This window comes from Cavia porcellus, unplaced genomic scaffold (genome assembly GCF_034190915.1).
Source record: "Cavia porcellus strain 051 isolate PalLab524CR breed Dunkin Hartley unplaced genomic scaffold, mCavPor4.1 scaffold_1, whole genome shotgun sequence".
Lineage (NCBI taxonomy): Eukaryota > Metazoa > Chordata > Mammalia > Rodentia > Caviidae > Cavia > Cavia porcellus.
Genome location: NW_026947484.1, coordinates 101433631 through 101456661, shown reverse-complemented (window position 1 = coordinate 101456661; position 23031 = coordinate 101433631). Strand labels below are relative to the sequence as shown.

The window sequence follows — 23031 nt, the reverse complement described above, 5'->3', positions numbered from 1 at the left end:
AAGCATGACTTACTACATTATAAAAAATGCAATCATCTCTCAGAGTCTACAGGAGACAGCTTCCTAGACTCTCATATGGATGTCAAAACCCTAGGATATTTAGGTCCCTTATGTAAAATAGCATAGTGCTTATATATAATACATGCACACTGTCACCTGTTTTAAATCATTTCTAGTCTATCAATCTAAAACAATGTAGATGCTATAAACAACTGTTTTACTCTACTACTTAAGAGAATATGAAAAAAAGTCTGTATATGTCCAGCATAGATGCCAGGTTCTTCTTCTTTTATTTTCTTTTTTCTATTTTTGATCTGCAATTATTGAATCTGCAAATATAGAAACTATGGAAACAAAAGGCCAACGGTAGTATGGTATCTTAAAGTACATTTTTTACCAACAGAATATTGTCAGCATTGATAAATCATTTGTCACACATAAAACAAAAATTCTTTATTAGGATGTTTACCAAATTTTGGTTTATATATATCACAGATCAAATTTATGAATCATATTGTGGATTATTATACCTTTTTTTTTTTTTGGCTTTTTCGTTTTTATCAGTACCAGGGATCGAATTCACGACTGCCTGCTTGCAAGGCAGGTGCTTATGCCGCTGAGCTAAATCCCCAGCCCCTATTATACCTTTCTAAATAGAGGCCTAACGTGAGACTCACTATGCATCTACATGTTAGTCTCATTTCTATACGTTAGCTATGAGTATTAATTTCACAAAAGTATTATTTTTGACTCTGTTCATTAATAAAGGTATTTTAACAGTCATTTTGATAAGGAAACTATCAAAAATATTTCAAAATATTTCTATGTGATATAAGAAGTCTAATTTTCAATTCTGTATTTCTCTTCAAAATATTTCAAATTTCAATTATTAAAACAGTCCACATTCAGAAAAATGACTTTCTAGTTCACAATGCATTTTCACACTCACCCTGTTATTGTAACAATTTTGTAAATCAATGAAAATTGTAATTTTCCTCTAGTAATACAGTACTGTAATATTTTTGAAACAAAATACACTCATCTTTACAGATACCTTTCATCCCAGTTTTCATTCCACTCAAACCTTGCTGTGTAACAGGACGATCAGCAACTTTGATCTGAGATGACAGCACTCCCCCAGTCCCTAAGGGACCACCACGAGAACCTGGTCTTGCTGTTCCAGGTGGCATCTAAATGATAATAAGATTTCACTTTCATCAAACAGAAGGAAAACAAGTATACCTTATACTATTTTACTATAAAGAGAATTGTAAAATTAAAATTCTACAATTTATAAAGTAGTCCTTATATTTTTTATATCTAAAACATACTATTCAATGTTATAATAAATAATTTCAATATTTAAAATTCTATGGCTATATTTTATTAAAACTTAAAATCTATATGTAGACTAATATTTCAGCACCGAGAAGGAACTAAATGACCATAAAAGAAATGATTAAACTATTTGTAGTATATAATAAAGTAGGGTATGGGCGGGGATTTAGCTCAGCGGCATAAGTACCTGCCTTGCAAGCAGGTGGTCATGAGTTTAATGTCCGGAACTGATTAAGAAAAAAAAAAAAAAAAAAAAAGTAGTTTACTGAACAGTACAGCATTCATAATTATATTTTTATAAAAATCTCAACAATCATAAAAAAAAGTAACAATGGTTATTTCTGTACATTGTAGATTTTTATTATTTTCTTTATACAACTGGGTGCATTATAACAATTTTATCATTGTTATAATGAATATATATTATCTTTTTTTATTTGATTTTGAAATATGGTCTAAGTTGCCTAGGCTGAGCTCAAATTTGTTATCCTCCTGCTTCAGCTTCCCAGAGTACAGGGATTATAGGGATAAACCACCATATTCTATGTCTTGGTAACTTTTCTCTCACTCCTGGGACAAAATACCCAATAGCCAAAATAAAGGAAAGAAGGTTTATTTAGCTCACTGTTTGTGGAGGTTTCAGTTCATAATCATCTGGCTCCAAGTCAGAGTGGCATAATTCAAGGCAGCAATCGGCAAAAGCAGCCAGAGCCAAAGGGGAAAAGAGGAAGCCTCTTTTCCTCCCTTATACTGTATGTAGGCCATCACCATCACCACCACCACCCCAGCTCTCCAGGGCAAAGTAGCACTAACAAAATCTCTGTGCCTTCCTCTTGCACAGGATGAGGATGTTTACAAACTAAGAACCCTGACTTCCTGCTGAATCTCTTAAACATGCAGAGTTAACATAATGTATCAACCACAACAATCCACCCCTTGTCAACTTGGCAACCAGACATATCTCTTTAAACTAGCCTCCAAGAACAAGGACATGCTTATTCTTACCACTTCACAACTTGAACATAACACAGGTTTAACAATCCTTAGGAACCAGCATTAAGTCTTATCAACATTATATTACATTAGAATCATAACATTCTTCCTTTGCCCCCCCCACTCATGCACATTCCTTTATGTAAAGAGCATTTAGTCCATCTCTAAAAGTTGCCAAAATCCTAGCAGTTTCAGCATTGCTGAAAAGTTCAAGTCCCAAATCTCCTCCAAGACATAAGACAAACTCCTAGCAGCAAGCCACTGTAGAAATGAAAACAAAGTTAATCATTTCCAACATTAAATGGTACAAGATGAACATTTCCATCCAAAGAATTACAAACAGGAGAATACAAAGGATTGGGGCCAAAGCAATTGCAAAAACCAGCAAGGCAAACATTAAGTCCTGTAGTTGCACATCCAGCATCTAAAGCAATCCATGGCAAACGGGGCACTCCAGTGAACTTGTGTGACTCTACCCCTGTGGCACCCCGGGTGGCTGCAGCTCACACAGATTCTCTCTTGGGTTGGATTTGCTGCCTCTTTCCAACTTTCTTTAGATGATTCACATTCGTGGCTTTTCCAAACTTCTGGGGTCTCCACTGCACCTTTGGTTTCACACTCACAGCTTTACACATGGCACTCTCAGGGGCACACTGCCTGACCTCCCAGGTCTTCTGAAATAGGAAGCCTTTTTAAACTCAGAATTCGTGTATCCTGTATACACCTAAATCATCACCACATGCGTGATGCCAAGGCTTGCTGTCAGTTGGAGTAGTAGCTAAGCTCTTCCTTCTCTTGGCTGTAGGAGCTGAATACCTTGATCACTGGGCATGCTGAATCCAATTCTAAGGAACAAATTTTTTATGCTGCTGCCATTCTGGAACATGGTGCTCTACCACTTTTGCCTCGAAGCAGTCTTTCACTTTTGCAATTCTGAGGTTGCACAAGTTTGAGACTTGCTGCTTTTTGTGATGTCTTCAGGTCATTTTTTTATTCTCCTGTTCTTTTTCAACAAGATTTCCTCAGCTCAGGGGCTGGGGATTTAGCTCAGCAGCATAAGCGCCTGCCTTTCAAGCAGGCAGTTGTGAGTTCAATCCCTGGTACCGATAAAAAGGAAAAAAAGACAAAAAAAAAAAAAGATTTCCTCAGCTCTAACTTCACAGGCCACAGCTTTATTGAAGCTTTCTGTCTGGCCAAACTCACAATGTTTTAAATCATCCTGCAACATAAATCTGGCTAAAAGCCCCCAACAGTAGCCATGCCATAGCCTCAACATTTTACTACCTTGAAATTTTTTCTGCCGGATTAATTAGTCCACTGTCTTTAATCTTAGTCTCAGGCAAAGTCTCTGGATACAAGCAGAATGCAGACAAACTTTCTGCCAAGCTATAACACACATTATCTGGACTCCAACAACCAATGCAGTCCTACCCAGTAAAAACCTCCTAAACCTAGTCTTTACCAGCAGGATTTCTATTAACCTTCTATTGGTGTGGGAATTTTTTTTTTTGTACCAGGGCTCAAACTCGTGACCTTGTACTTGCAAGGCAGACGCTTATGCCCCTGTGCCAAGCTACCCTGTCTTGGAACCAGCTGATTATGGACTGAAACCTCCACAGTGAGCTGAATCAACCTTTCCTTCCTTCATTTTGGGTATTGAGCATTTTGTTCCAGCAACGAGAGAAATGTAACTAAGACAGAATTTGGTACTAGGAGTGAGATCGTTGCTGTGACTATACCTGGCCATTTGGCTTAAGAGCCTTTGGGAATGGCTTGTGGAAAGAGTCTGGAAAGGTCCAGGTATGTTGCCTAAAGTAGAGCTGGAATGCCTTAGGTTGTTCTGTATGGGAGATTTTGGTCAGAGCTCTGAGAACTAGAAGGTTGACAGAACATGCCAGAGATTTAACATGGCACAGGGGCAACACTTCAAAGCAGCAGTCAGCAAAAGCAACCAAACAAAAGGGGGAAGAACAAGCCTCTTTTCCTCCCTTATATTGTAGCAGGCCAACCCCACCCCACCCCACCCCCACCACCCAGCTAGGGCAGATATAGCACTCACAAAAATCTCTGTGCCGTCCTCTTGCACAGGATGAGGATGTTTACAAAGCAAGAACCCTGACTCCCTGCTGAGCCTCTTAAAACTTCTAAACTTCTCAAGTTCACACAATGTATCAACCATACCACTCCACTATAAGGATATATGTAAAACTGTTTACAAGGAAATTTTGCATTTGAGAAATAAATTGGACATAATCCATCACAAAACAATCCCTCTGCCTCAGTCTTCCTAGTGCTAGGATTACAGGCACACACTATATTTTTTTAAATATACATAATTTTTTAGATTTTTGAATGGAATAGAAACAATGAAATAACAAAACAAAACAATGAGAACAATACTGAACTTCAAAAACAAGACAGAACTCAATTCCCTATATCACATATTGTTATCCTCTAAACAGATGCTTATACTACCAGCCCTAGACCTAAAAAGTCATCAATTGATACAAGTTGTTTTTGTATCTCAGTTGCTATTATCCCAGCCTGTGTTCCACTAAATCAGCCAGTTGCCTATAGAGGCAGAGGAGCTCTCTCCTTGTCTCCCAGCCCACATGCTGGCTGGCTCATGGGAGGGCAGGCTGACTTCTTGGTTCTTTGCCCAGCCCACAGCTGACACTGGCTTTTGGGACAAGCAGGCTGACTTCTTGGTTCTTTTCCCAGCCCACGTCCACCACAGGCTCACTAGAAAGGCAGACTGACTTTTTGGTTCTTTTTTTTCTCCAGCTGGAAATTAATGACTATGTAATAGCCTACAATAGTGACAAACATTTAATTTATTTAAGATTCATATTATGAGGTCATTTAGATTGTTTCCAAATTTACACTATTAGAATAATGAAATGCATTAATTCTCTTTATAAGCTATTGTGCTTAGAATTAGCAGTTTATAAACTTTACTTAACTTTTTTAAATGTTTCTCTCTTAATGATTTACTGACTGATGGTACTATATTGTATTAAAAAATTCTTTAACATTTTAGAGTTTGTTTCCAGGTTGTAGTAATCTGAATATACTCACTTTATACTTTTACACTAGGCTATTATTTTTGCCTTTTTGAACTGTTTTTGATGCATTTTGGGGCAGTTTTATAAGATCTTAAACCATAGGTATGATATGTATGTTATGCCTTTCTATCAGTTTATTGCTTTTTTAATTCTTTAATAGTATTTTCAATTTTTTATAAATTCAAATATATAAACCTACTTGATGTTTCTGTCATTATCATAAAGCCTTAATTCACATCAAGTTTATATGTAATCTTGATCATATTTCCCCGTAATATAGTTATGGTCACATTTTTAAAACATCAAAGGTTTTTTTAATTTTTAAATTTTTACTAGTATACATTTGTTATTATACATAATGAAAAAGATACGAAGGGAATCAAAATGTTTTTTAAATAAATGACTTACTAGTTTTTGGAACATCCCTATGAATAGTCTGCTTTTATTTATTAAACTGTTGCTTTAGTAGTTAACTAAATTAACCTAATAATTATATACTTGACTGTATTTCTAGTCTAGTCCATTAAATTTTATTGTGACCTCAACACACCACTTAATCTATTATGGCTTTAAAACAAATTTGTGAATCAGCAATAGTAGGTATCATCCTTCCGTAGTGTATTACAATTCTCCCACATCTACAGTTTTAGATGTTTCAACAAAAAGTTTAAATCATGTCCTTACAGAATAAAGGAACAACTAAATAGATTCTTTTATTATATACAAGATCCCTAACTTCTACAAGAAGATATGCAGAAAAATGTGATAAACTTGGTTTACACTTACTCCCGTTGCCACTCGAATATTTCCTGATGGAGGTCTTATTCCAGAAAGAGGTCTTCCTGTCAACCCAATTCCACCTCGTGAAACAGGGCGGGATGAAGATTTATGATTGCTGGCCATTGTCGTCGGTTCACTTAAAACCTCTGGAAACAATAAATAGTTCAATTCTCCTTAAATGTCTTTTACAGCAAAACACTAGTTGGCCCTTCCTTCAAATATTTAATTAATAATGATTTTTCTTGCAAATAGCCATTCCAGGTCCCATCACAAGGCAAACCAGACTTTAATTTTGTTCAAAACTCACATTAATGTTCCATTTAGAACTATAGGACTATTACATTTCTTCCTCATCTATTATCTTACCAAAATGCAAGCCCATCTAAGTATGTTTCCTTGATGTTTGATTCTTAATCATTATTTCTATCTAACCTATGTTCCTGTCACTCTGAATAAATTATTTCTTAATCTGAGAAAATTAGGACACATATTCCATTATCTTTGGAGCACAAAATTTACATTCATCTCATCCTTCAGTCTCAAAAGTCATTGTCTCTCATTCAAGATCAGTCCCTATTCTAATTTTCCCTCTTGATCGGTTACTTTTGAGACACTCTTCTCCATCTCCTCTGGGGCATTATCTCCACTCCTGCTGATACATTTAAAGTTTCTCTTTTCAGCCTGTTATCACACTCAACTTTTTATTTAACAACACAAATAAATTTCTTGGTCCTGTGACCACTTCTAACAACCATCTCTAAACCAATCTCAAATATTTTTATGTGGCCAACAGTTTGGGGCTAGACACCGAGCCACCCAAACCTTTAAAAGTAGCCTATTTTCATGAGCTTTTAGATTTCCAGATTTCTATTCTAACAACCTCTGCTAATGTCACCGGAGATGCAGATGTCATCAGTTACTGGTGGCTATTTAATGAAATCTCCCTAACACTTGCCTCTTTAGATTCTCCCTTTCCAGTCTCTTTGATCTTATATGTGCCCTCAAATAGCAGCATTCCCCACTTACCATCCATAGCCTATTTTTCTTTTTTCTCTCTAAGCTCTCCTTGGACTGCCATTCCCATACTCAGGGTTTTAATAATTTGCAAGTTCACAACTCTGTATCTCCAGCCCTAACACACTCAATACCTAAATGTGCTCATATCCAAATATAATTACCTAACATCTCAAGACAATGTCTAAATATATCGAAGTAGTCACATGTAAATCTAAACTCAGTATCACCCCCAAAATGTGCTCTTTCTTCTTGGTACCATCTCGGCTCACCCAAGCAAGAAACTTCATCCTTGATTTCTCTACCCTCTCACTCCCCATGCCTAACCACCTGTCCTACAGATTTTATTCCTTAATGTTTAACATGTAACGTTTTCCTTTCTATTCCTCCAGCAGTGGCCGGTTCACTGACTCAAGCAGATTACATGAGCCTCCTCACTTCTCCCAATTCCTAACAGGAATATCAACCTATTATCTAAGACTCTAGGAATCCTTCCATGATTGCTCCGTAACTACCTACTTGTACCTTCTTCTAAAAGCTAGTCCAGAAAATCCTTGTTTCCAACAGAATTAGTCACCACAATGTTTTTCAACTAACTTCGAGAAAACGTACCACATACTGGCACCTGACTTGCTTTGCCACTGCTGTACTGTAATGGAAAAGACTTAGTATACCATCAGTCCCAGCAGGGACTAAGAAATAAGTAGAGAAGAGGCATTAGTGAACTCTGGAGCAGTTCAACCAAACGCCAAACATTCACACAACTGCCGGGAAGTGGGGGTTATTAACACAGACCCATCCTTTGGTTCCAGAAAGATTAGGGACACAAACTCTACCTCTGACAGTCACTAGCTGTGTAATTCTAACACATCACTTAAGCTCTCTGGATGTGTGATGTGTGACCAGGAGCCCTACGTTGTAGGACTGTGAGTTACACACATGACGAAACACACACATCTGGCTCCTGTCATTCCTTGCATTTTCCTCCCAAAGCGAACCACTCTCGCATATGTTTAGTGGCCAGGCGCTAAGTTGTTTCCTCTGTGACCAACAGACATCTATCTACCTGAGGGATCTGATAAAATCCGTCAGCACACGCTGACTTCTCTGAGGCTTTGGACCTTTTCCCGTGGTCTCGGCAAGGCGATCTCCTCAGGAGATGGACGAAGGAGACCACCGTGTATTTCTAACCAGAGAAGTGAAAACTTCCCTGGCCGGATGAAGAGCTAACAGCTAACAGCTTTGGGCAGAATAATTCGAATGTGTTTTGTCTGGAGGGATCAAGGCCGTCTACGTGAGGTAACCGGCAACGGAGGGAGGGCGATGCGACCTACGACCTCTCACCCTCGTCAGTGCAGAAGAAGGGGAGCCGCAGGGCTCTGGAGCGGTTCCACCCCTTTCAGGGGCCGCCAGAGCTGAGGAGCCCACAGGCACGCGTTTACCCACTCGCACACCCAGAGCTCACCTCCGCTCGGCTTCTCAGGGCCCTCAGGCCTAACGCCGCGCGTCTGCTCGCCGCCTCGTATCCCGGCAACGTGGGCGGAGCTTTAAAAGATCCCCCCTTCTGATTGGCCAGTCCTCCGCCTCTGATCCCGGTAGCTACACAGTGAGCGAGATCAAAGTCCTATCGCGATGTTAGAAAACGACTCCTGTAGAGCTTTTTTGTTTTGGGGTTTTTTTTTTTTTTTTAGTTTTCCCAATTATTTTTCGGAAGAAGTGGAAAACAGCAAGTTGACTAGAAAACAGAAAAGACCATTGTGTTTGAACGCCTTGGCTGTCTTTCCTTTTGCTTTTGTGAGACACGTTCCTCCGGTTTGGCCCAGGCTGGTTTGGAACTCACTATTCTCCCGGCCCCCTCTCCCGAGTGCTAATTTTACGGGTTTCAGCCGCAAGCCCAGCTCCGCTGCCTTGGTTTTCTGAAAAAAGAAACCTCTGAGACTTACCCGAACTGATGTTACATTGCTAAATAACTGCTTGTCTGCTACCGCGCAACGAGTTATATAAAACTATTTGAAAGTTGTTCTGTAGAAGGCAGTACATTATACAATTTTTTCTTAGTTTGTGTTTTCCCTGCTGTTACTGCATAATGCAGACTTTATAAATGAGGTACGAATACCATCTATTTTGATTGGAAATGTGGTATTTTGAAGCTTCTTCACTAGAATGTGGAAGACTATGAATTACATGAAAAGTGGTCTTAGAAGGATTATTTTTTTAAAAATTTAGAAACTACCTGAAGTCACTGCTTTGCAGAAAAATAATTTAGAAACCATTTCACCTCATCCGGCTAATAAAATAACATTTACATTGTTTTTTCCAGTCTTCATACCAGAGAGCAAATGTAATCCCATACAAACTGATATTTTAATATTATCTTACCCATCATTTCCAATTTATATATTATTCACATACAGATTTATTCTCATCTATGTCCACCTTCAAGTTTAAAATCACTGCAAACCAAAACGCAGTAATGTCATGTGGCTCCATTCTTCCCTAACGTTTATAAAACATTTTCATGTAATTATCTCATTTGAGCCGGACCCCTTTGCAGTAGTCATTTGTTGTCCTTTGGTCGCTCTGGAGCTCCCCAGTTTTAACAGGGTTCCTCCCTTACTCCTCCATCCCCAGAGTAAATAAAACTGGCTGATTCTGGCTTTCCTACTCTTTATTTCTGAGGCATGAGCATACTGTTCATTAGACACACCCGCCTAGCCTGATGCACATAAATCAAAGGCAAATGAGAGCTCAGAAGCAGATCTTCACGGAGTCTATTCGAGGATCAGTGACAGCCTCAATAACTACATCCAGTTTCTAAAACTACAAAGGTCTATCAGCAGCCACCAAGATGGGACGTTGTTGTGCAAGCTGTAGTGCTTGGGCTCAGAGAATTTATTAGGAAAACTCTAGCCTATTTCTTCAGCCTCCTGGAGAGCCTGTGAGTGACTTGATGACCTTTAATAAATTTCATTTCTGTTTTTAAATCATCCTTAGATGGTTTCTATTGCTTGCAGTTAAGAATTGTGACAGATTTAACAGTTGAAATTAGCAGGGCAGACACTATTACTCAAATTCCAAAGAGATTACATAATTTGCTTAAAATCATTTGAGTAAAATTAAAGCAGTGGTCTCTAGTCTTGTAAACTTTTCATGATTCAAAAGTACAGAATAGTAATACATCTCATTTACTAACCTCTTCTTTCAACTAGGCACCACCTTATTTAACATGATCACTGATTCTACTGAGTCAGCTCTAATGTCCTGGGTTCTTACATAAAGAAAGTAAAACTTAAATTCAGTCAATCACAGGTGGCCATTAGTTTCATTGTCTTTAGCTTCTCATCCAGATAGTCCAAATAAGACAATCGCTTAAACTTTAACCAATCAAATAATTTATTTTTATTTTAAAAATTTTTTCCTCAGCTATATAGCTTGGCTATAAATTCCTATTTGCCCTTCTTATATGGCATCAGAGTTGAGATCAGAATCTTTCCCTTATTGCAAAATCCCAGTCCAGGGGTCCCTATATCTATTGCCTTTTCCCCCCACCCCCACTTTTTTTGTACAAGGGATTAAACTTAGGATCTCACACTTGCTGGGTAGGTGCTTATGCCACTAAGTTAAATCCCCAGGCTTCCATGGCCCTTTTTTAAACATGCCTCTGACTGCTTTCCTGTGCTGTTGTCAGAAGGTATGTGTTCTCCCAAAAATCATGTTGAAACCTAGTTTTCTTCTTTTTTTTTGTCTTGTTCCTTTTTATCGGTACCGGGGATCAAATCATGACTGCCTGCTTGCAAGGCAGGCACTTATGCCGCTGAGCTAAATCCCCAGCCCCTGAAACCTAGTTTTCAAATTGATAGTATTTAAGGGGTAGGGCTTTTGGGAGGTGACTAGGTCATGTGGGTGAAGCCTTTATGAGTAAAATTAGTGCCCTTATAAGAGACTGGGAAAAGTGGAGCAGAGGACCTTTAGATCCTTGGACTCGTGTCCCTGCAAAAACACCAATTTGAACACTTATTTAATGCATTAAGCTACCTTCAAAAGAGCTAAGGAAGCCAGAAGAGAAACCATAGTGGCTGGTTTTAGTATAATAAAAAGAATCCTTGAAAAAAACAAAAGGGAACCCAAGCACAGTGGTGCCTGCCTATAATTCTAGCACTCTGGGAGGCCTTAGAGAGTCACAGGTTCCACACCAGCCTGGGAAACATAGTGACTTAATGAGACTTTGTCTCAAAATAAAAAATGATAAATCACTGAAGATGTATCTCACCTGAAATTCCATGAGCTCAACTGCCAATAACAGAAAGAAAAAAAAAATAGAGGCAAATACAAAGAAAAAGGCAAGAAGGAAAGAGTTATCCAAGTCATTGTTTCCCTAGATCCAAGCAGCATAGCATGAGAGATGCATCCCTTTTGGAAAAGGGAAAGGGAATTAAGTTCAACCCTCAGACTTAAAGCCCAGTACCAGGCCCACCACAGTTAAACCCAGACAGAACCTGTCACTCCCAAGACTTCTAACCCTACGGCAATACCTCAGACTGAGCCTCTGAATTCATCTACTGTTCCCAATCAGAGCTGAGATCAAGATTTTTCTCACTTGGGGCAGGCAAAAATTTATCACAAGACTTTACCCACTTGGGGCAGGGGAAAAGTTTTGCACAAAAGCTTATTCTCAGTGCCAGGACCACCACAATGAGACTCAACATGAGGCAAAAATCAAAGGCTGGTATACCCCAACTAAAGTTCACAGATGGAGGCTCTAGATTTGCCCAAACATCTGATAAAGACCATATAACAGTGGGGCAGACTAGAGTTCTGGCCTGCAACACTGCCAACTATAAATGTCGTCCTGGACGCATCCCTCAGACTGTACAAGTCCTTGAATCTCTAAGACTTTGGTATGACTCCCTTAGCATCAGTATAGGTGGACAAGGGAGTGCCTTCACCAATGCTACCCCAACCTCAGGCAGTACGGTATGGAACACGACTCCGTTCAGTGGCAGTAGGCCACGATAGTGAGCATAGGACTTTTCCATGAAATACAGTGGCAGGCTGATAACACCCACCATTGGGAAAATCCTTACAATTTCCCAGGGATGTTCCCATGGATGAAACTTCTGAAATATATCTAGAGTTGGGGAAGATACAGGGTTACAATCAATGGGACTTCTGTTTCAGCAAGGATCACTTGTGATTGGTTGAGCATTGTTGGGCCACAAGTTCCAAGTCCCTAGAATAGTGTGAGCCTTGATCCTACCCAGTCGTGTACTAGTCATGGCAGGCTGTGGACTCAGTGTAACAGCTTTGCAGCATTAGTGGCTACAAGTTCTCATAGGAATCTGAAGTTGATCCATCTACATTTATTGTACTCAGAACCAGACATACAGAATGGTGCAGTGCCTTATGATAGAACCATGACTGCAGATAAGGTGCCAGGGCCTACCCTGGCTTCAGAGAGCTTAAAAGGACGGACTACTGTTTTTCAGGTTTTCTCCTATTCATGTGGAAAAAAATACCAACTGTGGATTTAGGACAAAGGTCAGCTTGGATCAGCCTCCAGGGCTGAAACAGTGACAACACATCACCGCAGACTCACTGCAAACCTACACCAAGAGTGCCACTGTTACTATATACTCAGAAAATCAGCAAACTGCTTAGAATTTCTGGAAAGAAGGCACCAACAAAACCAGATTACAAAGACTGGCATAAACATCTAATTTTTCAGTGTCCGAACAATGTCATATACCAATACGCCTCAAACACGTTCAGAAAATTATGACCTTCCCTAACAGTCAAAGTAGTGTGCCACAAACTGATACAGTAGTAAACAGCATAAGAGCACTTTCAAATGAAGAGCTTAAAACAACTATTTTAAGTATGCATTAACTAAAGAATTGTTTTTTTAACATGTAGTACATATATACAATGGCATGCCATTCATCCATAAAAAGAATGAGATAGGATCACATGTCAGAGGGAGATGTGGAACTGAGATAGAGCTCAGCGGCACAGTCCCTTCTCGCCAAGCATGAGGTCGTGAGTTCAATTCCCAGTACCAAATCAAAACAAACTAACAAAAGGCAGATGTAACTGGAGATCATTATGTTAGGTGAACTCACCTACGCATAGAAAGATAAGCACTGCATGATTTCACTCGTACATAGAACCGACAAAAGATAGTCATGTAGAAGTTAGAAGTAGAATGGCAGTTATTAGGGGGTACTGAGAGGAAAGGGGAAGGAAAGATGGAGAAAGATTGGCTAATAGGTATTAAGTAACTGTAGCTGGATAGAGTAAGTTTCGGTATGCCACTACATAATAGTATTACTACTGACAACAAAAACATACTGTACATTTCAAAAAACTAGAAAAAATTATTTTGAGTGTTTTCTTCCTAACAAATGCTAAGTAATTATCTGGGAATCATGTTGCACTTCTGTAATCCTAGTATTCTGGGAGGACAAGGCAGGAGGATCACAGGTTTGAACTCAACATAAGCAATTTACCAATTTAGCAAGATTCAATCTCAAAAAAATAAAATTAAATTAAAAAGTCCTGGGCTTAATCCCTGGGACTAGAGAGAGAGAGAGAGAGAGAGAGAGAGAGAGAGAGAGAGAGATCAAGGAGATAGTAAGTTTATTCTGATTTAATGTTACACTATGTATGCATATATCAAAACATCATTAACACAATCCATTTAATGAGTTATGTGTTCATTAAATTTGAGATTATTATATAGAAAAATAAAATTTCAATTAAATAAAAAGAAGCTCAAAGGAGTTCCTTGGCCCTTCTGTCATGCAAGGGCACAGCAACAAGGTACTGTCTGTAAAGCAGAGAGCCCTCACCACACACCCAGTTTCCTAGTGTCTTGATCTCAGCTTTTCCAGTCTCTCAAACTGTGGGAAATAAATGTTTGAGGCTTGTGCATTACCCAGTCTAATGTATTTTGTTATAGTAGCCCAATGGACTAAGATATAAATACTAAAATAAATTTTTTTCTTTTTTAATTTTTTTTTAAATTGTAATATTGAAACCAGGGCCTTCAGCTGACCTACATCCCCTAGCTACATCGCTTTTTAAATGCTTAAAACATGCTCTTGCTAAATTGTTAAAATGCCCAAGCTGACCCAGGTATGGTGGCACATACGTATAATCCCAGCACTTGGGAGGCTAAGGCAGGAGGATTGCTGCAAATTCAAGGCCAACCTGGGCTACAAAGCTGGTTCAAGGCCAATGTCAACTACATAGTAAAACACCATCTCAAAAAGACAAAAAAAAAAAAAATGCCCAGGCTGAGCTTGAACTTGAAATCTTCCTACCTCAGCTTCTTAAAGTGCTACCATTCCAGAATAAACCACTACATCCTGTGAATTTTTTTCTTTTACTGTGAAATCTATTTGGATTTGCTAACTGGAGTTTGTCTAAATTAGACTTCTACCATCTCACACGGTCTGAGTCAGGGATCTGACCTTCAGGTGTTGGTGGAAACAAATTCTTCTGGTAGCCTTGCAATTTCTCAGGCTGGCATTATAACTGTTGTATACGGTAGTCTAGAGATGTGGTCTTGACTGTTAAAAACCATGTTAATATTTGCTTAAGTCTTCTTAGGCCAACCTGTGACCTAAACAAGGAGAAGACTCAAGCCAGACATCATGGCACACATCTGTAATGCCAATACTCTGGCACGTTGACATAGGAAGTTTCCAAGTTCAAGCCTAGCCTAGGTAACTTGCAAGACCCAGTCTCAAAATTAAATGGGCAGAGAATGCAGTAAGTGTGAAAGTCCAGGATTCAACCCTCAGTACCACCAAAAAATTAAAATAAATAAACAGCTAAGAGGGTTCAAGGGAGACCAGCTAGAGTTCAGCTAAGGAGAATCTTGATCAGTGTTTCTTTATTACTTGTGACTACTAAAAACTATGCAGTCCTTGAGAGAAGAATCATCTTTATTTTATATCCTAAGTGCCTGCCACATTGGGTGTCTTACAGTAAACACTTATTAAATGAATTGGTCTAAGGACTGCCATGAAATCACAGGAACTCAACCACTGTGAAACAGCTGAGACTCCCAAGGCTGCCACATAGCTTCAAAACTGAAAGACATTCAGAATCCAGCCGAGGCACCAGTTGTTTTTATTTGTTTATTTATTTATTTAGTCTTTTTGAGACAGGGTCTCACTATGCAGTTCCAGCTGGCCTTGAGCTAACTTTGTAGCCCAGGCTGGTATCGGAATTTGCAACAATCCTCCTGCCTCAGCCCACTGAGTGCTGAAATTACAGGCACGTGCCACCATCCCTGGCACCATTTTCTTTTAGAAGGATTTACTTTATACCTGTCATGCAACTTATCTTTATTTTTTCATTTTCTACCTTTGCTTCTACTGTTTCAGCTATTTTCACTAAAGATTTCATCTGTTTTTATATACAATGTATGTTTTGGTTTCTTGCTTATTTATGGCTTTCTTCATCATTGCTATTTATTTATGTATTGAAGCCGGGGATTGAAGCTAAGCTTCATACATGCCTGACTGGCATTTTGCACGGAACTACAGTCCCAGATCTCACTGCTGCTTTCTTAGGACTTTTGCAGCCTCATGGTATGTGCATATTACCTTCTCGCTGTGAATCATTTGGTTTCTTCTTTCTATTGTGAAATTATCTCACCATATTCAAATTTCTCAGTGGAAGTAAATTAGATTCAGCCAGACAATTACAGGCTACATCACTAGTCTTGTTGGTCTATCAGTCATGGGAATATCACTGGGGTAGTAAGACCTGGCCAAGAGATTATCTGTTATATCAACTAAAACAGAAAGTTACATACCTGGTGGGAAAATCTATGGAAAGAAAATGGTTATTAACATTTGGATGTACATGCCCATTGAACTAGCAGCTACACTTGAGGAAGTAGAATACAATATCTTCATATTGAATTCATGTTTATAGAATACCTATGATCATAACCATGGTTATTCATTTGTGATAGCAAAAGACTAGGAAAAATCTAAAGACATTGATTGAGAGACATCACCACCATAAAATCACAGGCATTTTGGCTATTAAAAATAATGATGCAACTGGATGAGGTGGTGCATGCCTGTCATCCCAGCACTGGGAGACTGGGGGAGGAGGTGGATCTCTGGGTGTTGAGGCCAGTCTGGGCTACATAATGAGACCCTGTCTCAAAAAACAAAGCAAAACAAAATGGATGCTCCTGGGCTGGGATGTAGCTCAGTGATAGAACAATGTCTACCTGGCCTGTACAAGGTCCTGAGTTTGAGCCCTGGTGGTGGGAGGGTGGGAGGAAAAAGATGTCTTACTGGGGATAAATTTAGAAGGCCAGTGTTAACATAAAAGTTACCTGGAAACATATGAGAGTTACCAGATGAGGGAGCAAATAGCTTCTCAGAGATTTCCTAGATAAGGAAATCAATTTTGAGGCAACAGGCTACCATAAATCTTTTGATTTGTATCTTTGAAGAAACTTAAAAGATATTCATATCTGTATAGAGGACCGTGGTCACAGACTGTCCATTTTCCTGAAATTCCATGTCCTTCCTAAAGAAAACTGTTTGAATTTGCAGTACAAATCACTACACACAGACACACTCTCAAATGAAACCTCTTTCCCCTAGTAAGTTGGATACATAAGCCTTTAACCATATGATGAGTCAACTCCTTCTCTTATTTTAAAGAGAAAAAACCCCAGAAAAATCAAGAAGCAAACAATTAAACAACAAAAGCAAAATGACAACAACAACAAAAAAACAATGGTGATATAGAATTTCAAAACAAGATGAAAGGAATTTAACAATGGTTATTATATTGCATATTGTTATTCTCAGAGTAATTGCTCAGGCTACCAGGTACAAACATGTAAGATTGATCAAACAATATAATTTCCCTTTGAGCAGTTTCTTTCCCTTTTACTATATCTATTGTAAATTTAGGATCTTATTTACTCTTTCAGTTTTTTAACACTAGCAAGACAATACAGTGTCTACACTTCTTTTATGGGCTCTCCCCACACAAATATTTTTCTTCCTGTTAGTCTATATTTTGTTAGTTCAGTTTGTAAGCACTTCTGCTTTATCAACTGAACATGAGAAGAAAGAGAAAGTAACTATTTTTCTTCCCCTGCAATATGGAAAGTTAGCCAACATCTATCACTTTTACACACAAGCCAAGTTTCACTGCTATCAAAGATTTCTTGTTTTAGCTTCTCTATCTTTTTCCTTCTAAATAAAATCTTGGTGCATATTGACCCCAATTTTATTTTCATGTAATTTGTATTACTGTTAACTTTTTTTTTTTTTTTTTTTTTTTTTTTTGGTACCAGGGATTGAACTCGTGACCTTGTGCTGGCCAGGTAGGCACTTATTATGCCACTGAGCTAAATTCCTGGCCCTCTGTTTCTTTATATTGAATGTAGGCCTTTTTACTGTCATATTGAAGTACCATACTGAGAAAAAAGCTGAAATATGACAGATATGAGGGAGAATTATAGATTTATAAAAAGAGACAAAAAAAAAAAAAAAAAAAAAAACATGTTCAAAGAGCACAGAAACACAAACACTATTCCAGGAAATTCAATATGGCTGAGGTTAAAGGTGGTGCCAAAAGGAAACGAATCTGGTAAAACAGATTAAGGTGATATGAAAGGTCTTATACACTATTATACTCCAAGAGTGAAAAGTGGTTAGAGGTTACTGGAACAGAAGACTAACACAACTAGATCTATTTTTGAGAAACATGATTTTGCTGGACATCATGTACACATTTGTGATACCAGAATTTTGGTGAACTGAGGGAGGAAAACAGAAAGTTTAAGCTCAGGCTGGGCAATTTATTGACCAGAAAGCCTCTATCTCAAAATAATAAAATTAAAAGGTCTGGGATGTACACAGGGTGAAGTTCTTGGCACCAATACCCAGTAACGCACACACAAACACACACAAACACACTCAGAGAGAGAGAGAGACAGAGGCAGAGAGACTGAGAGACCGAGACAGAGAGACAGAGACAGAGAGAGAAAAAGAGAGAGAGAATCCTATGTTAATGTGTGGGCTTGGCTCGAGAGAAGAGGCATAAAGACTAAAGAATATTGAAATGATTTATGCAAGAGACCACTAGATATTCTTAATTTAGGTAGAAATTTGTAAAAGACAGCTGCAGATATTGGAGCTAGTTTGAGGATACCAACCTATGCATCCAGCATTAGAAATAAAGTAGTAAAATACTCTATCTAGGAAGAGGGCATACAGGCAAAGAAATACTTAAATGACAACATTTTGGGGCTCAAATTAGTGATTCCAAGTTGATAATGAAACTTTTTGAGAAGGCAAAAGTGAAGTAATCATTCTGCACTGCGAACATGTACTAATAAAAATTTTTTTAAAAGGTGAGAATGTCCATCATCACCACTCCTGTTCAATATGGTTTTGAAAACTTTAGCCAGAGCAATTAGACAAGAAAGAAATAAAAGGAAGAAAGATAAGAAAGGAAGAAGTTAAACTATCATTATTTGCAGATAACATGATACTCTACATAGAAGACCCCAAAAATTCCATCAAAAAACAAATTTTGCAGCATAGCTGGATACAAAATCAACATTCAAAAATCAATAGCCTTCATGTACACAAACAACAAACTCACTGAGAAAGAAATTAGAGAAATCACACCCTTCACAATAGCATCCAAAACCTGACATACTTAGAAACCCATCTGACAAAGTAAAGGATCTATATATTGAAAATTACAGTACACTGGAAAAGGAGACTGAAGAGGGTATCAGAAAATGGAAAGAGAGTCCTTGCTCATGGATAGGAAGAACCAGCATAGTGAGAATCGTCCTACTCCCAAAACTGTTATACATATTTAACAGCCATCCCAATCAAAATACCATTAGCATGCCCTACAGATCTAGAGGAAACATTCCTAAAATTCACCTGGAAGCAGAAGAAACCATAAAGGCAATCCTGGGCAACAAAGGCAAGGCAGGAAGCATCACAATCCCAACCAAACTTGAAATTATACTACAAAGCTACTGCGATAAAATCAGCATGGTACTAATAAGAAGAAGAACAACAAAAAGAACAGACCTGAGGACCAGTGGAACAGATCAGAAGATGCAAACACAAACACACTCAGTCACCTTAGCTTTGACAAAAGGGTCCAAAATGTTTACTGAAAGAAAGAGCCTTTTTAATAAATGATGCTGGAAAACCTGACTCTCTACAGTATGAAGAAAAAACTAGATGATGCACTAAGCTAAAGTCAAAGATCTAAATATTAAAACAGAAACACTAAATCTACTGGAAGAGAAAGTAGGTAAAAATCTTGAATATGTAAGGGTATGACAGTTCATGAACAAAACTGAAACAGATGGCAAACACTAAAAAACTCAACAACTAGGATCTCATCTTACTAAAAAGCTTTTGCGCATCAAAAGAAATCACTAACAGAGTGAAAAGATAATCCATAGAGTGGGAAAAAATTTTAGTCAACTGTCCCTCAGATAAAGGATTTTTATCTAGAATATGTAAAGAGTTAAAAAAATCGTATCCCCCAAATTCAAAAACCCAATCCAAAACTGGGCAGCTGAGATGAACACATATTTCTCAGATGAAGAAATGCAAATAGCAAATAAATATATGAAAAAATGTTCAGCATCATCAATGGTCATTCAAGGGATGAAAGTAAAACAACACTGAGACTCCACTCACCCCAAAAAGCCTGGCTACTATCAAGAAATCAAGCAACAGAAAATGCCGGAGGGGCTGTGAGAAAAAAGAACCCTTCTCCATTGGTGGGAATGTAGACTAGTGCAACCACTGTGGAACTCAGTGTGGAGGTTCCTCAAAAAACTAGGATTAGAGATCTCATTTGACCCAGCTATTCTCCTTTTAGATATTTTCCCCAAAATGTTAAAAACATCATTCCACAGCGATATATGTAACCATGTTTATAGAAACACAATTTATAACAGCTAAATCTTGGAAATAACTCAAATGACCACCAACCAAGGAATGGATAAAAAAAGATGTTGTCTCTTTATACCATGGAGTACTGCTCAGCTATAAAGAAGAATAAACTTGAGACATTTACAGAGAAAATGGCTGCAACTTTAGGCCATACTCATAAGTGAAACTTGTATCAGACTTGTATGTGTAAACATCGTATTGTCTCCCTAGTGAAAGAAGCTGAAAAAGTAAATAAATTCCAAAATGTAAAATAGATATTGTGATATGGGAAGAAACTGTTCAAAACTAGAGAGAAACTGGGATGGGGTAAAAGGGAAAAGAAGGGAAAGAGAAATTATATACAAATACACACACACACACACACACACACACACATAATTACATAGTGACAGCTCAGACCCTGGAATAAAACCCAAGGAAGCAAGAAATTAAAATTTGGGGAGCAAAGGCTTTATTTTAGGCCATGCCTGGTGATACAGCCTCTGGTAGCCAATTTGGAGACTGTGCACCTGACAGCTGAAAGTCAGGGCTTTTATCTTGTAAAACCACGAACAGCTACTGGTCTCACAATGCAAGGACGGCTGGGGCACACTGCAGGACAGTAACACAGCGATTATATTGGGAGGAGCAAAGTTCAGATAAGGGTTGGGCTAACAAGCAAGTCTCCCTGCATACAAGCAAGTTACCCTTCAAGCAAGTTTAAATTAGACCAGAAGACATCCTGGTTTCCTCAGCAGCAAATAGAGAAGTCTAACAGCAATTAACAACCCCTGTTACCTTATTTTAGCACCACATCTGTTATTTGTAGAGGGCAACAATGGTTAACATATCAATTAGGTAAGATTTTACAATTTTTACAGAGGAGAGCATTTCTTAAAGAACAGCCCATTTTATTACAAATAGCTGGATGAAGGGTAGGGGAGGGGGTTACAGGAAACTGATACCTAAGGCTTTTACAGCTTTCTCAGGAAATTGAAACTTAACCTAGAAAGATAGGAAGGGAAGGGGGCGGGGTTGCTGAGCGGCGTATAAAAAACAGAAATGAGGTGCCAGGGTTAAAACTAGGCTATAACAATATACACCAAAAAAAGTTGAGTTATACTACTAATTGCTATTAGTTCATTGAAAAGGAAGATTTGTGCATATATTATTTCATCAATTTTTCATGCCCTATATTTTGTAATATGAGCAACTGCTTTGAATATCAGTTTAACCAGTTACTCTCCTACAATCTTGTTTTGAAATTTCTTGCCACTGTTTTGTTTTAATTTTCTTTACAATAAAAAAAGTGATACAACTGTCAACACTGGACTTGGCATTTTAGAAGTGTTTGTGGCCAAGTGAAGTTGAATATGAGCAAACAGGGTGGAAGGCAAATTTAAAAAACAAGTTGGATAGGTCACTGTGTTGCATGACAAAGACCAGGCCGCGTCTCAGGAGTTTGTTTAAAATCTCTCTTCTCGGCTTCACCATAACCCTACGTAAGAGCAGGCCAAATTTGAAATAACCGACTCTAGTATTACCTGCTAAATCTGATAGATAAGCAAAGAGATCGGGGTAACTGGAAAGGAAGTTCCCAGTATAAATTCTCTTGTTTTAATTTAAACAATGTTTAGCTTGGGAAAAAAATGTCATGAGATTGTGCAAACAAAGTCTGGAGAAAACGAGGTAAATAATACAAAACAAAAGACAGGAAGCAATTTCATATAACGAGCCCACAGGGAGTAACGCTGAAATTCCAGATTTAAAAATATCCAGATTCCGCGCGCCGGATGCTCACTCCGCCTCCCCCGGCGCGCAGCATTGTGGGATTTGTAGTCCTAACCCGTGGCCCGGAATTAAACCGTGCGGCAGTGGCGCGGAAGGGACGGAGTTAGAGAAGGGTCCGACGCGCGGCGACGAAGCGAAGGGCCAGAGACACTTATCCCCTTCTCCAGAGGGCCCCAGCGCGGGAAGGGCGCGACCCTGGGCCCCTCACCGGGCTCAGCAGTTGCGACGCACAAAGACTGCGTCATGGCGGCTGCAGGCCGATGATAAATTCCGGCGTGCATGTCAGGGTTGCTGTGTCACTCGGCTCGCTCGGCGCGCCCCTTCCTCGCCGCCCTTCCGCGCCGCCTCTCGGGCCTTTCCGGTCTCCGGTCGCCCCTCACCTGCAGGCCCCTATTCCGTCGCAGCCTGGCGGAGGCCAGGTCTGCCCTGGGGACGGGTTTCGCGCGGCGCCGGGGTTCCCGGAGCCCGACCGACCGCGGCCATGACGAGTAGCGGTGCCAGGTACCGGCTGAGCTGCTCGCTCCCGGGCCACGAGTTGGACGTGCGGGGCCTGGTGTGCTGCCTCTACCCGCCGGGGGCCTTTGTATCCGTGTCCCGAGACCGCACCACCCGCCTCTGGGCCCCAGACAGGTGAGCCCCGCGAGTCGGCCCGCGCTTATCTTTCGTGCAAGCTTTGGAACGAGTGGGAAGAGAGCTTTCCCAGCTGTACAGCTACCCCTTTCCTTCCCTCTGCTGACCATCGACTCCCCGCCAGCCCTCTTAGTCCTGGCCCTCCGGGTGTCCAGTGAGGAAACCTGCGAGATTTAAGGGGACAGAGTACTTGATTGGGGGACCGAAGGTCTCCCTTCCGGTAACTTGGCTACTAAGAAATGGGTAACCTAATGGGCAACCTTATGCGAGCCTGTTGCCTTTGGGGGCTTCAGTTTTGGCGGAGGAAGTTTCTTTTAGAGTTAAAAATTTGTTGATGGCCTGGTCCAACCTTCTAGGTGAGGTAATGGGGAAATATCTGGCATGTCTTTTTGCCCCTATAAGTTGCATTGAGTTTTCTCTTAGATTTAACTTGTGAAAACCTGTATTCTCAATAA

The 23031-nt window shown here is 39.4% G+C and overlaps 2 protein-coding genes across 7 annotated transcripts in view; one reads left to right on the top strand and one right to left on the bottom strand.

Annotated features, from left to right (window-relative positions):
- The window catches only part of Ift74 (intraflagellar transport 74), a 109422-nt gene extending 100635 nt beyond the window's left edge, over positions 1–8787 (bottom strand). For 2 of the 5 annotated variants that reach the window (XR_010048465.1, XM_063252108.1), the window contains exons 1-3: positions 8656–8787; positions 6183–6322; positions 1055–1190 (exon numbers count right to left, since the gene is read on the bottom strand). Coding sequence is in view for 3 of the 5 variants with exons in the window: in XM_063252108.1 (XP_063108178.1) it covers positions 1055–1190; positions 6183–6299 (253 nt within the window). In the remaining 2 variants the exon portion in view is untranslated. Of the gene's footprint in view, positions 1–1054; positions 1191–6182; positions 6323–8534; positions 8554–8655 lie in introns of those variants that run through there. The other 3 variants (XR_010048464.1, XM_063252089.1, XM_063252099.1) reach the window with 2 other exon arrangements.
- Positions 8788–22024: 13237 nt separating this feature from the next.
- The window catches only part of Plaa (phospholipase A2 activating protein), a 36438-nt gene continuing 35431 nt past the window's right edge, over positions 22025–23031 (top strand). For both annotated transcript variants that reach the window (XM_013143050.3, XM_063252072.1), the window contains exon 1: positions 22025–22576. In XM_013143050.3, coding sequence (XP_012998504.1) covers positions 22428–22576 — 149 coding nt within the window. In that variant the 5' untranslated portion in view covers positions 22025–22427. The remainder of the gene's footprint in view (positions 22577–23031) is intronic.